Source organism: Eucyclogobius newberryi, unplaced genomic scaffold (assembly GCF_026437365.1).
Source record: "Eucyclogobius newberryi isolate DKJ021-1_F unplaced genomic scaffold, fEucNew1.0.hap1 SCAF_1, whole genome shotgun sequence".
NCBI classification, from domain to species: Eukaryota; Metazoa; Chordata; class Actinopteri; order Gobiiformes; family Gobiidae; genus Eucyclogobius; species Eucyclogobius newberryi.
The window spans coordinates 35576678-35591916 of NW_027315723.1; the positions used below are offsets into that span (position 1 = coordinate 35576678).

Here is a 15239-nt window from a genome sequence, read left to right on the forward strand (position 1 = left end):
TTAACTTGCTTCACTTCATCAGGGGCAAATTTAGGAAAAACAATCTCATTCACAGCATTCACAGGCTTTCACAATCTAAACAACTAATTGATTAATTGAAAGATTAACGAATTAGCTAATAATTATTCAATTGCTCTAAAATAATCTAATATTTCAGATACTCGGTAGTGTGTTTTTGAGTAAGCCCCTTGCTTATTCTCAATAAATCATCCTTTATCAAAAGGCTACATCCTTGTTGAAAGCAATAAACACGTTGCATACTATATGAGCAGACAGCAAGGTTTCCCATGTCAATAAAGAAGAGGTGTGTTTACATGAGCTGGCTGCTATCAGATAACACTGTGATGTCACTATGGCTGCATCAGTGGTTTCAGCCCCCTCCCCTCCCCAGGTGAGTCAGGCACAGCTCCCAAGAGGCCACAACAAGCCCGTTTGTTTTGGCTTTTCCTTTACAGAAAAAATATAACAGCGTGAGGCACAAATATATAATGGCAGCGTTGCCTTACCACTTTCCATGTTTATGTCATGGAAATGCCTATAAGGTTGTACAATGAATGTTTGTAGTAGAAACAACCCTTGCCTTGACCCCTGGTTCGCCTCACACAGGTGAGAAACTGCGTCACCGGATAGGGGCAGTCAACTAACGCCTGTGCAAAGGTTATTACAGGTTATTTCCATGGTATGGTCTGTAGGACGTCCCATGCCGAGAAGGGAGTGACGTCCAACAGAGAAGGTGTCCAGACAGAGTGATGACACTGTATACATCAGTCCCGATAAGAAAATTTGACGGAACAACAGAAAATATCCCATATTAAAAACCGTATTTTGTGTTTATACAGATTAATAAGTGGTTGTAAACAGTTTGCGATGATAAACAAAACAACTACGGGGCACAAGAAGACACAGAGATGACTGAGAGCCTGAGGTTGTGTTAACAGAAGCGATCTATGTTTAAAAAAAAAAGGTATTGACCAATCAAATTCAAGCTAGGCGTGTGCTTCCGGTACGATCGTACTGGCACCGCTGTTGAGCTGCGTCCCATTTCTGAAGACTTAGCTCCTCGTCGCTGTAGCTCCTCGATCCCTCAGCTGTACACCACGCCCACAGATGAGGTAGACCAATGGAAAGTTCTTTATCTTGTGCACGATTGGCTGTTTTTTTTTTTTGTCTATGGGTGGGGTTTATACACGAGGAATCGAGGAGGCGACGCCGCGAGGAGGCACACGAGCTGAAATTGGACGCGGGTGAAGGAGGCGTCGCGAGCCGTCTTCTCCTCATACATGACTTCACTATTAAGTTGGCTCAGTTCAATTCCTCCTGAGCATCCTCCACACACTTTCGGACATGACGGAAGGCTCGCCGAACAAATTATTAAACGGGGACGCCTGCCATCGCGCGTCGAACGGGAAACCAATGACCAAAAATGGCTTCTTGAAGAAAACCCACTGCTTCTGCCAACAACATGCTCCCAAGAAGTATCGTCGCCCCGGGGATAAGGTACAGGCCCATCCGTCAAACCCGCTGCGCGACACGGCCGTGACAGAACGCGAAAGTTGTGGCCGAAGCCGAACAAAACGTGTCATTGTTTACTACGATAATCTTCGTCGGTTTATTTTCATATTCTAGCGCTAAATTTGACTGGCTGATCTCTGCTTTGACTAGTGGAGGAGGAGACGAGTTTAATTCAATGTAGGACTGTAACTAATGATTAATTATCTACTATTTGTCATTATTTTCCGTTAGTCTGCGATTATTTCTATTTTTTTTATTTTTTTTTAACAATTACATGCCAATTAAAGGTTGCTAGATAGAGATTATTTTTGGATTATTGATTAAAATTACAAATTGTTTTATGATATTTCTATCTATTTGTTAAAATGTTGTTTATTTTTTGTTGAGTCTGTATCGTCCCACTAGTGACTATTTAAATAGTCAATGAATTTCATCCAGTCGCACTTATTCCATTTGATCATTGGTAGAGTTAATTAATCCATGTCTTCAATTAGCTTTATGTTGTTGTTGTTGTTGTTGTGGTGTTACTTTTAATGGAGGTTGGCACCCAACTGAAAAGGTGCATTTATCACCACCTGCTGTAGTTGTATGTCTTCAAAGTATGTGTTTTACGCTATAACGTTAATGAATGATAATAATTAAGGAGAGTGAGAAAGAGAGAGGAACTTGCTCTGCTGATTGTGTGGCACTTCTGTATTCTTGCTGCCTCTAATCCAAATACTGATTCTAATATGTTTTTCTACTTCCTTCTCCCTTTCGAGCTGTTATTGGCTATTATTAGTTTCTCTCTCTCATTGACTCGAATCACGGACACATCATGGACACATGATGGATATTGTATATGTGTATTTCATATGAACTTGTTTGTTCACCTGTTTGTTGTTGTGTTATTAATGGCGGCTGGCAGCCAACTGCAAATCTACTTTCTTCTTTATGTTGTAGGGGTAATGCAAATATGTCATTACTGTAAACCATGTGTCCTACACTATGTTATAAACTCGAAAAAAACCAATCAATCTAATATGAATGAGAGGACAATAATCTGTTTACTTTTATTTGTTTTTTGAAAATATACAACATGTCTTATTGGGCCTGTGGACTTTGTGTTAATTAATTCCTTTTTGTCCACCATCTGATAAAGGGAAACTATCAAGCTGCTGGGCATGTCACATATGAAAAGAAAGCTCTAACCTTCTTATTTTCGGTCAAATCAACTGTTCTGGGAAAAATCGGGGTAATTTGTACTCCTAACCCACAAATAAAAAAAATACCATACATTATAAACCATGAATATTCCTTTTAAATGTTTTAACAAACTCAAACAACACTTAATGTCCAAACCGGTGTCAGACCATCAGCTTTACTCCTCATGATATTTACTAAAGAGGGATTTAAGACCTTGATGTCCCTGATATTCCTCTGTGCAGAGCTTGTTACCAGGGTTAGGATTAGAGTTAGGTTAGAAGAGGAGTTAGGTTAGAGTTAGAAGAGGAGTTAGGTTAGAGTTAGAAGAGGAGTTAGAATTAGAGTCATTTTAGGAAGATTTGTCCTTAAGCTCATTGTAAACAACACAATTTTTACAGCCACCACCCATGTTTATGTTGTGGTTCATTATTCACCTTATTCCGAAAGCACGTCTGCCCTACAGTCTAACCCTTCTTCTGGTTGTATTAGCTAATATAGAGCTGCCGACCTAGAGAGAAAATAAGTTCTACACAGACTAAAAAGCCGTTTTCGGGCCGCCCAGGGAATCAGTGTATTGTTGACTTTCACATGAACATTGGAAATTTTACACAAATATATTTACTTTATAGCATGTTTTAGCGGCAAGACTTTTCCATTCAAACCAAATTCCCGCTGGACCGGATGTGCGATTGCAACAGAAGTGACAATCACGTGGGAAAAGAGGGAAAAGTGGGCAGGTCAATAGGACTGCAGAAATTAACGGAATAATTGTGACTATTCGACTATTTAAGTAAATTGCTATCATTATATCTGGACTGTACAGTCACATATAGTGGCCCTATTGGATCAAAATGTCAACAAAGTAAAAAAGTATTCTTCAACGTATTGGTCAATTACAAAAATGTCAAATCATTTTGTAAAATTAATCCACTGGTTCACTACTTTATTCACTGTTTGCAGCCCTTGTTATTGCTGCTTTTATAGTTCCCTGTTATGACTAGTTTAGTTTTTTTTTCTTTTTTGACTTGTAACCCTAAACCCTGTTGCCGTCCCTCACGGCCTTTGCTTACTCGTGTTCGTGTGTTTGTGTGAATGGGTTGTAAGACCGGTCTCTGTTTACACTGACTTAAGTTTGAGGAGGAGCACCAGCCATCAATTGTCACTTGTGTGATTTTAATGGGAAGGCTCTGTCTCCTGGGAGGAGGAGGAGGAGGAGGAGGAGGAGGAGGAGGAGGAGGAGGAGGAGGAGGAGGAGGAGGAGGAGGAGGAGGAGGAGGAGGAGGAGGAGGAGGAGGAGGAGGAGGAGGAGGAGGAGGAGGAGGAGGAGGAGGAGGAGGAGGAGGAGGAGATGATAACACTTCAGCGGGAAAGGAATGTCTCCAGGCTGTTTAGGGTGTGGTCCCCTATAATAAGGAATAGAACTATAGTGACGGTTGTAGTAGTAGTAGTTGTAGTGGTGGTGGTAGCGACAGGATAATAGAAGTACGAGGACTTGTAATCGTAAACCTTGTATTTGGTACTCGTAGTAGTTATAGGTTTATGTGTCGCATGGAACTTGAATGGACCATAAAATTAACCATAAAGAGCAGAAATATCACTTTGTTTTGGAGATTACACTTAATGTTTCTGTCTATTTTTGAGGTAATTTTCAGTTTTTATTACAGACAGTTAACTCAATATAGAATATAGAATAATAGAATAAAGAACAAGTCATGTGTAGTAGCAATATTACAACAGCCTAAGTCCTGTCCAAAGAGAGAAATACTTTGTTGTCATCTTAAACATTTCTCGGACAGAAAGGAAAATACCTGAGGAAAATGACATTTCAAAATGCAATGTGTAACAATTAGGGCTGGGCAAGTTAACGCGTTATTATCGCGTTAACTCATCACTTATTTAACGCGATCAATTATTTTAACGCGCATTAACGCAGGTCGGATTCCCCTGGTCCGCACCAGTTCTAAAGCCTCGTACAAACCGCTGCGCCCGACGCAGAATTTGAGCGCGTGTACATTAGAAAGACAAACGCACCGGACGCGCAGAATACAATCAGCAGCAGACGTGCGTCTGAGTCGTCCTGCACATGCTCAGTGGAGGAGTTGTGCTGTGCTGCTTTTCTCGTGGTGTAAATGGATTTTAATGTTGGACCATGGCTTTGGTTTATTAACTTTACAAAGTCAGCGGCTATAGGCGCCAGCCGAGGCAACCCACCGGCCCGCGTGAGCAGGTCCCGCCGGGGGCCCGCGTGAGCAGGTCCCGCCGGGGGCCCTGGTGAGCAGGTCCCGCCGGGGGCGTCGTAGCTGGGGAGATCCGCGAGAAGGGCCCGGCGCGCAGTTTATCAGATGAAAACGTGAGTAATCTGGTGCCTTAGCAACTGGCTTAGTGCAGAGGAGTAAAAAAACACCCAGTTTTAGGAATCTACAAACTTTTCTGGTTCTTTTCAATGCCCTGGCAGTGGCAATAAGCTTCAGTTTTGTGTTTGATAACATTGTTTAAGTTAAAATGTACACAATGTATTTATTAGTATTTAACTGGTTAAGTGTTTGTTTGCACAACTAATGTTATGGTGCTTTAGTGTCAAATTCTACAATTTGTGCTGAAGTGTTTTCTGGTTTAGGGACATTTGGTACTAGACTGGTTCTGCTGCTCCTAAAATGTGTTTTGAGTGTCTAATGTTTAATGAGATTACAATGTTTCTGACGTTACCTCTGAAGTGGCCTGTTCATCTTTAATGATTGTGGCTCAGGATTTTGTGGCAAGTGAATACTCACTAATATTTTATTTAACTGCTAGCTACTGAATAAAAATGCCAATGCACTTTACACTTCTTTTGAATTAATTTTGAATTTTGCACGTAAAAATGCGATTAATGATTAATCAGGGAAATAATGTGATTAATCACAATTAAAAATTGTAATCGTTGCCCAGCCCTAGTAACAATAAAACAAGCTTTAGTGTATCAGTCAGTGATGTGTGGTTACAGAAAAGCAATGAACGTTGTAACATTCATCATTTAAAATGGCACAAACAAAACATGTTTTCTGTTGTGTAAAACCGCTGTGTAGAAATACTTTGGTGATGAGTTTACATACACATATGGTTTGTAAATGGGGGCGGCATAAACTGGTGCTTCTTCCTTGTCCCTTTTGAACATGTTGCACTTGTTTGTAGCTGTCATTGGCGGAAACAAAATAAATTCAACTTTCAAGGTTGCAAAACATCAATGAAAAAGACAAGTATACTTTTGACAGACGGAATGTAAAGGCCAACTATCTAAAAGTTCTAAACCTATAGCGTCTGTCAATGTTTAACCTGGTTCACTCAAACACACAAGAGGCATGAGAGTTTTCCAAACGGGAATGAATTTAGCACAGTTATATCAAGCGTGTACTCTCGATAATACTACAACTGTAAATATACACTATTCAATGGTATCTGTGGCTTTTCTTTTTCCAACTGAAAAGACATTTCAATGGAACACGGTGTTTAAAAATGACTTGATTTAGTATTGTGTCAGTTGTTTGTTGATGTATAGTTCACTGAGGCAAGTTACACCCAGGTCTTTTTCAGTGCTCAGGTAAATGTGGCTGTTTAACCACAAATGAAATTTAATCACAGAGGAGTGGCTCCGCACAGCGAGTCGTCCCCTCTATTGTTGCCTCCGCGCTTTTAGAACATATCTGTGTAGCTTTATTTGAACTGTTGCAGTGTAAAAGACCAAGATGAAGCATTAAAAAGTCATCGTCTTTGATTTGATATATTTTCAGGTATTATAAAGCATTTTCAGGTATTATAAAGCATAAATTATCAGGTATTATAAAGCATAAATTATAGCTTTTATTTTATTATCAGTGCCATTTAACACACATAAAGTCTAAAATCTGCTCTGTACTACATACTTTTAAGACCTTTGTGCAGTTATGGCATGATTTGTTTGAAAGAAGTCATTTTTTTCTGCAAAGTCTCTGCTTCTTCATAGTGGGAACTGTGTTTAAACTTGCCTATTAAGTTACAGATTTGTCGCCACGGTTGTTTCCGCGGCGACTGGACTAAGAAAACGAGTTCCTTTTTGTCTCAGCTCAGCACCTTTTTACAAACCACTTGATTGTCTGCAAATACAAACGAAAATCATCGTCGCGAGGTCGTCTCAGTTCTCAAGAGCAGAGGCCGGAGGCAGATTTCCAGCTATCGGATGACCAAAACACATAGCAACAAGTCCTTTACCCTGCGAGTCTGGTTTGTGTGCAGGTAGGAAAGGATGCAAATGACGTCAGGAGAGTTGTTTTTAGCCGCTGTGGTAGTTCGAGCATGAATGCGTCTTTCAAAAGTGTTCAAAGAGCCTCCTTCTTCAATTCAAAGTGTGTGTGTGTACGAAGCCGAAAATAAACCGTGAGAAGTTGGCTCTTTCATAATTTACCCCAAAACCTTTTAAAGCCTGGGCGGTGCCACATCGGGCTGTTGTTGTTATTGCAAAATCAGCTGTTTCTACATCTAAAGGTACGTCATGTCATTTTGTCTGGAGCTCATCACTTGTATTTGCCCGGAATATCCCTTAGTATGGCATTAAACGTACCATTAAACGTCTGGAATAGCCTTCCCAAAGTTGTGAGACAGGCCCCCACCCCGGCTGTGTTTAAATCTAAGCTAAAGACTGTTTTGTTTAGCCGCGCCTATGACTGACATGATTTTACCTGGTTTTAAATATTTTAAAATACCACATTAATTTTATTTTATTTATTCACTCTGATGTACATTGTTTTATATTTTTATAAATTGCATTATGTTTTTATTTTTTCAATTATGTTTTAAACATTGTAAAGCACTTTGAATTGCGGTTTGTATGAATTGTGCTTTATAAATAAATTGTATTTGATTTATTTAATTACAGGTGTTTTTATTGCTCAAACATACCTATGAAAATATATGCATTGCTACTGTGAGTGAGGTCGCCTCTCCACAGATCGGACCTGTTTATTGCTGTACTGTGGAACTTTCCAGACAAAGCAATATCATCTCCTTCAGGGCGGAGTAGTCGATAATAAGAATAACTGTAATGGCATTTTGATAAATGTAATCGTTATCTGGACCATACAGACTTTAAAACACGTATGATAAGACCTTTTATAAAAACACCATGGCATTATTAAATCAAGATGTCGAAAATACATTATTAAAAATGAATTATTTGTAAAAAATCTGTATATCCATATTTTAACCTGTATTTGGTTGATAACTCTTAGTTACTGTTTTTTTTTCTTCTCTTTATTATTTCTTGTTGTGTTGCTTTTGATGGCGGTTGGCAGCCAACTGAAAAGGTGCATTCACCAACTGTAGTTTGTCCTTGTCTTTATTATCTCTTATTGAGTGACTGTGTCATGTGTCACATACTTTTCACATCATGAAAGTATGTGTTTTACGCTATACCAGGAAGAAAAAAAAAAGAGAGAATAAGCTTTCAGTTCTTGTAGATCTTATCTCTTTTTATACCAACTCGTTTTGGCATGCGTTAGGTTGTATCTCTTGTCCGATTTTAAGCATTTAAAGTTTGTTTTGTAGATGATCTTTGTTTGATTCTTGGCGTTACTTTTTGTATCCCTCGGTCTTGTCTTTTTCTGGGATGCATTGTCAAATTTGCAATTTTTCCCTATCGTAAAGAACGTAACGTTGGCGACCGGTGACATCGTCGTCTTTGACATTATCATCAGTGGAATGCTGTACGCTCTGCTTTGTGATTACTATCATGGCTTAGTAGAGACAAAAATGGCGGAGGAGAGTGGATCGGTGGTCGAAGACGTTCTGGACGGCGTGGAGGAGCAGCCTTTTCTGGCTGCACGTGCCCGGAAACGTAAAAAGGTCTGGGAATGAGCAGCAGGATGAGGCTGAAGCTATTGATATCCGGGGTGAGAGCAGAGACTGTAAGGTGATCATAAAGCTTGCACAGGATAGTGCATCCTTTAAGGAGTGGAATTCAGTGGCATTGTCAAAGAGCCTAACTGTAGCTGTGGGAGTGATCAAGAGTGCGAGTGTCCTTAGAGATGGCTCGCTGCTGGTCGTGTGCAAGGACGCAGCTCAGCAAAGGAAGGTGATTGGAACTAAACGTCTGGGTGGAAAGGACATTCTTGTGTCTGATGCTGAAAGAAACACGGTCAGAGGAGTTATCGTAGGTGTCCCTACGGCGACGTCTGTGGATGAAGTTAAGGAGAATTTGACTGGAGCTACGGTGGTGGACGCTAGGCGGTTGAAGGTGACCCGGTCTGGGGTAAGATGTGACAGCTTGTCGGTAATGGTAACACTTGAAGGGAGGTGCCTGCCTAGTAAGGTGTTCATTGGGTTCATGTGCCATGACGTTAGGCCATATGTTCCACCGCCCCTGCGTTGCTTTAAGTGCCAGCGCTTTGGGCATATTGCAGCGGTCTGTAGAGGGAGGCAAAGATGTGGTAAATGTGCAGGAGATCACGAGTATGGGAAGTGTGACGTGGGAGCAAAACTGAAGTGCTGTAAGTGTGGGGAAGAACATAGCTCTGCCTACGGGGGATGCAGGTTTAGCAAAAGAGCTGCTGAGGTGCATAAAATAAAGGTCTCTCAAGGTATATCCTATGCAGATGCAGTCAAGAAAGTTTCAAGTAACGAGTTTAGAGTAAATACAGAGAGAGGAGCCAGCGCTGCTCCCAGCCAGGGCGAAATGAGAAAGGCCAGCGTGGCTCCCAAGAAGTGTGAAGGTTTCAAGAGTGGAGGTCCCAAGTGTGCAGGTTCCAGAATTAATGAGAATACCCTGGTTGTGGATAGAGAGGATTTTGTACTCTTTATGGTGGATGTTGTAAACTGTGCTGCTCAGACTCAAAGTAGAACTGAAAGGATCAGGATCATTGCTAAAGCTGCAGGGAGATTCCTTGGAACAAAGGAGCTTGATTGGGCAGATATAGAAAACAGGCTAAAGGCGGTAAATGGGAGTCGGAGTGATGGGGGTCTGCTTGTGGGGAGTCAGAGTGATCAGAGTGACGAGATGGGGGTGGGGGTGGTCTCCTGTCCTCGCCCAGTCTCGTAGACGCACGGCTACCAAGCAGCGACATCAGTGGACATATTAAAGCCTATAGAATGAAGCCTAAAGAATAAAGCTGTACGGTGGAAGCACCGAACGTCAAAGAAGGAGAGGAAGATGAAGAAGAGTCTCCCTGGAATAAAGCCGGTTGGTCTCTGAAACAACAACAACTATTCTAGTCACAAAGACATATCATGACCTCATGGGCTTTGTAACACCAAAGCAATGGAAGGAGTACTTTTACGGACTACGACAGAGTCTGAGGACTACGAAAAGTCTGAGGAATAAAGTCTGGCGGTAATGCAACAATTGGATGCCAACCGCCATAAAACAACAACAACAACATCATTCACTAAACGGAAGCACCGGACATCAAAGAAGGAGAGTAAGATGAAGAAGAGTCAGTCCTGGAATGAAGCTGGTCGGACTCGGGAATATGAAGTCTGAAGAATAAAGTCTGGCGGTAATGCAACACTTGGATGCCAACCGCCATAAAACAACAACAACAACAACAAAAAGTTTAAAGTCTAAAGAAGGTTCTAGTCTGGCGGTAATGTAATGCTTGGATGTCAGGGTGGAAGAAGGCCAGCTGGAATAAAGTCTAAGGAATAAAGTCTGGCGGTGATGTAACACTTGGATACCAACCGCCATAAAACAACACAAACAACACCACCACCACCAACAACAACAACAACAACAACAACAACAACATACCATACCAATACCACAATACCAACCGCCATAAAACACAAAAGAAGAAGAAGTTGGCTGCTAGCCGCCTCTAAAGGCAACAACAACATGATGTAGGCTATGAAGAAGCTATGTAGGCTCTTTCTCTCTTTTTTTCCTCTCTTTCTTTCTCTCTCCTTTTTTCTTATTATTTTTCCGTGATTTTTTATGACATAGCGTAAAACGCATACTTCAAAGACGTACATCAACAGAAGACGTACATCCACAGTAGGTGGCGGTTAATGCACCTTGTCAGTTGGCTGTCAACCGCCATTAAAATTAACAACACCATATTCTTCTTCATAGCCTACCTATTACTCCTCAGCCTAAAAACAACATGCCACGAAAGGCCCAATGCTCCTTGGCAGCATCTCTCAGGTGGAGAACAGAGACACAGGATGAACCCGCAGCAAACGTCAAAGTCACATCACTAAACTCCAGTGCAATAGAAGTACAATCAGCTCATCAGTGTAGTCCAAGAAAGGTAACGAAAGCACTTCTCGCACAAAGCCATGTTCCAGCTGAAGGTCTTGTTGTTTGTTCAGGATCCGTGTGAATAAAGTAGATGCAGAAATGCACCTTTTCAGTTGGCTGCCAACCGCCATAAAAAGTAACACAACAACAACAACAATCAGTGTCAAAGTAGCAATTTTTTTCCTATCTCTTAGAGTGGCAGAATGTTGGTGATGTCGCGGAATGTTGGTTCATTGTGCGCAGAAGTATTCGTTTAACCGCGTGGGTTAAATGAATACTTCTGCCATTCATGTCCACGTCATGCAGCGGTGCATCTGGGGTAAAGTGGATATAAGAGCAGGCTTTCATGCTCTGTGCAGTGTGGACCGTTTGAGTAGGGAAAATGTGCAGAAGAGACGACTTATGTGTTGTGTAATTTTCAAACGCAACTTTGATAAAACCATTAAGTGCTTTGCATTTTCACTTTACATACACAGCCATTTGGGATCTGTGCAGCTTCACAAAAGCATATTTTCTCAGAAAAATAAGACAGCAATTTTTACAGGACCGTGGCTCTTGTTATATTAAAGGCACACAAAAAATGACCGTAAATCACCACCTGTGAATGAGTGAAGTCTGCGTTCTGGGATGCAATGGGAAGTCATTTGTCTTTTTCTCTTGTTTTGTTGGACGACACATTTGGCTCTGAACCTCTATTATGTTTTTAGCTAAAAGACCAGCGAGTGAGCTCGTAGCTCTGTGCGTGTTTACAGACACATGTGGCTGCTCTGTGTTGTTGTTGAGCAGGCGAAGTGCGAGCGGGAGCAGACGTGGATATATCAGGACTTAAAGGACCACATCAACGAAGATGGTTTCATAAGGAGCTTAAACGACACTATTGCAATAACTTGCAGATATATCTCAAAACAAATGTGATAACTATCACACTATTGTTCTCGCTAGGCTGAGGTTGAAGGATGGCGGTGGGACAAACGCTGGGCGGCGCGAGCGAGAAGTTCTTAAAACATTTTTGCACTGTGATCTTAATACCTGGCGCTATCTTTTGGGCATGGCGGTATCTTTTGGGCATGGCGGCATGGAGCTATCTTTTGGGCATGGCGGTATCTTTTGGGCATGGCGGTATCTTTTTGGCATGGCGGTGACCAGCCGAAGCATGCTAAAACCACCCCTCTGCGTCAAAATAAATGGATTCTGTTCAAATTTCACCTTTAAGCGCATCCAGGAGAAATGACAAACATACTGAAGAAGGCCTGACAAACTATGTATTTCAGAACAAGTTTTTACGTATTTAGAATAACACGGGATATTGTGTTGTTTAGGGAAGAAATGATGGCAATTCAAGAAATCACAGCCTTTGTGGTTTTCTAATTGCGTCCATTCAAATTGGGATTTCGATTCGATTGATCATGCAATCCTAATCTTGTCCCGTTCCGACTAATTACAAAAGCAAATCAATCAAGTACACTCTTTTTTACTTTCTCTGTTTACACCAATCGCCAAAGCAAGTGCCTAGTTTGCAAATTTTTTCACTGAGAATGGCAATAAAAGTTCAAATACTATTCATATTGAAACCTAGTCATGATGGTGCACGGTGGCAAAGGCGGTTAGTGCTCTTGCCTCCCAAGAAGGAGATCATGGGTTCGAGACCAACATCACATGATCTCTCTGGGTGGAGTCGGCATGTCCTCCTCGTGTTACCGTGGGTTCTCTCCGGGTTCTCCGGCTTCCTCCCACCGTCCAAAGACATGCATGTGTTAAGTAAAATTGGTAACTCTAAATTGGCCCTAGAGAGTGAATGTAATGTCTGTAATGTCTATGTCTCTGTGTTAACCCTGTGACAAGTTGGCCACTGTCCTAAGGCCCGAAGTCACTGGGATAGGCTCCTGTCACCCGCGACCCCGAAAGGGAACAAGCGGTAGAAAATGGATGGATGGATGTTGATTGATCGTGATTTTCAGTGCAATTATTGTTTGGTCTTTTTAAAAACAAATTCATAATACATTTCTTAAACATCAATAACCCAAACCTTTGATTATTCCCTTCTACTGATGGAACGATTACGAACGACATAATGTGACATTGTACGGGTGAAAAAGCACAAAATAAAGGCCTTTTCCCATGTTAAATACTGTAGCATTAAACTATGGGCCGTGACCTTGATTCACTGGGATAAACGTCAGCTACTGTGAAGTTTCTAAATCCTTGGAAAGTCCATTCTGTGCAGTCGCGTTGCCGCTCTTTAGCTCTGAGGTATTTCTCGGAGAGGCTTGGCTGCTCACATGGCCTCTGCGCTCCAGGGTCTTTGTAATGAGTGACTCGCCAACTTCTCAGTATCGGTTTAAAACGTATCAGCGGTTCACCAGAGGATGCGGCCGCTTTTATTTTGGCAGGCTTTTATCGTCGCCGTGCAAAGACATGGGCTCCTTATGGATTTTCCTCGAAGACGGACCACATTTATAGCATCCCATAATCCCCAAATCAATATCCTGTGCTCGTAAACGTCACTGGAGGAGAACTCTTATCAATGGCTCTTTTATCGTTCATTGGTCCCTGGGTTTTAGTCATGGGTCTTAGAAGTTTAAGATTAAATTGTACTTGTCAGGACTTTTCTTTGTTTTGTTAAACTTCTGTATTTGGTTATTTATTTTTGTCTGGAGTTATAATATGTGCTTTGACATTTTATAAAACTACTGCTGAAATATTAATGAGAATTTCTAAGGTAGCGAAGTGTTTTAGTCGTGACAGTTGAGCTAAAAATCATTTAATTGATCTTGGGTTGGCTTGGAAGGACAATTCTAGCAGTCGGCAATACAATTTTTTGCGTTTTAAAATAATCAGGCTGGCTCTTGCCTTTGGGCTGATACGACACGCTTTAGAGATTCTATTTTGGATAAATTGTACTGGTGGGTTTGATAGTGTTAGGTGCGTGTATGAGGACCTCAAGCCCACTTTACTGACCCAGTTTGCAAAAAAAAGCCATGTTTTTAATGATTTTGCTACAGCTTCCACTTCCAATGCAAATTTCAATATGGACTATTATAGCTTTAAAACATTTTACTAAAAGAGTTTATTAAAAAAATGAAATTAGTTATGTTGTAAGCATTCAAATAGGGATTTTATTTTTTTTTACAGACATTTCACATGTTTTAATGTTCTGTTGGATTGACATAATATTGTCTGACTATTGTTGTTTGGATACTAAAAATATATCAATATGTGTCAATACTGAAAAATAAATTGCATATTTAGGAAACAATTTGACATTTCTTGAATTGATTTTGAATGGTTTCTCTAGAATATGACTTCATGGTGCTATTTAAGAAACTACCATTATTTTGTCTTGAAAATAACGTATTGTTTAAATTTGTGGCATCATATGCATATGGCTTGATGTGAAATAAAGTTAAAACTCTCACTATTGCGAAAACACTGCTCTCCAACCAAACAGTATTGACAAAAACCTTGAATGAATTTGTGACCTACATGTTTTTGTTTTGCAGAACCAGAATGTCCCGTACAACGCCAGCCTGTACAAGAGGCCGTTCGTGGAGGCGTTCGAGGAGACGCCCCTGCTGGTGGCCGTGCTCACCTACATGGGCTACGGCATCCTCACCGTCTTCGGTTACCTCCGCGACTTCCTCCGCCAGTGGAACCTCGAGAAGTGCCATGTCGCCCGAGAGAGAGACGAGCAGAAGGTACCATCTTAGGGCAATTTTGGAAAGATCTCTTATTTTTTTTTATCTTCAAAATTAGGTTTACAGCTGCATAGAGCTTTTTAAACTAGATTAATATTAGTGACAAATATTTACTGCCTAACATAAGACTCACAAGTATTTCAGACCATCTTCATAAAGGTCTAAACTAAAGGGTGGAATCTCAAGTCTATTTTTTGCTTGCAGATAGCATTAAACTTTATTGCCAATTGCGACCATTCAAAGCACATACATTTACATGGCCAATAAAAATACAATAACCCAAGGATTACATCTGATGTTTGGTGTGCATTTACATCTACAAACATCTGAAAACAAAAAATACCTGGTGAGGTTTGTCAGTTAATCAATAAATTACTGTTAAATTTGGAAGACACATAATAACGTCTTTAAACTGTCTTTCTTTCGCCATGTTGGTTTGCCCTTTTTCATACGTTTTCTTGTCAACACCTGCACAAATCCAAAAGAACAAAGAAAATCAGATCACTCACTTCAAACCTAACTTTTACATAACCTTTCAAGAATCTGATGATCTGGCGTCCATGTAAACTTATAAGCACTGTTCAGACGGTATGTAGTTGTCTGGG

At 40.8% G+C, this 15239-nt stretch overlaps 1 protein-coding gene across 1 annotated transcript in view; it reads left to right on the plus strand.

The window, feature by feature from the left end:
• The first annotated feature begins 1221 nt into the window (after window positions 1–1221).
• The window catches only part of sptlc2b (serine palmitoyltransferase, long chain base subunit 2b), a 35624-nt gene continuing 21606 nt past the window's right edge, over window positions 1222–15239 (plus strand). The window contains exons 1-2 of the mRNA XM_072444792.1: window positions 1222–1497; window positions 14440–14634. Of these exons, the coding sequence (XP_072300893.1) occupies window positions 1345–1497; window positions 14440–14634 (348 nt within the window). The 5' untranslated portion in view covers window positions 1222–1344. The remainder of the gene's footprint in view (window positions 1498–14439; window positions 14635–15239) is intronic.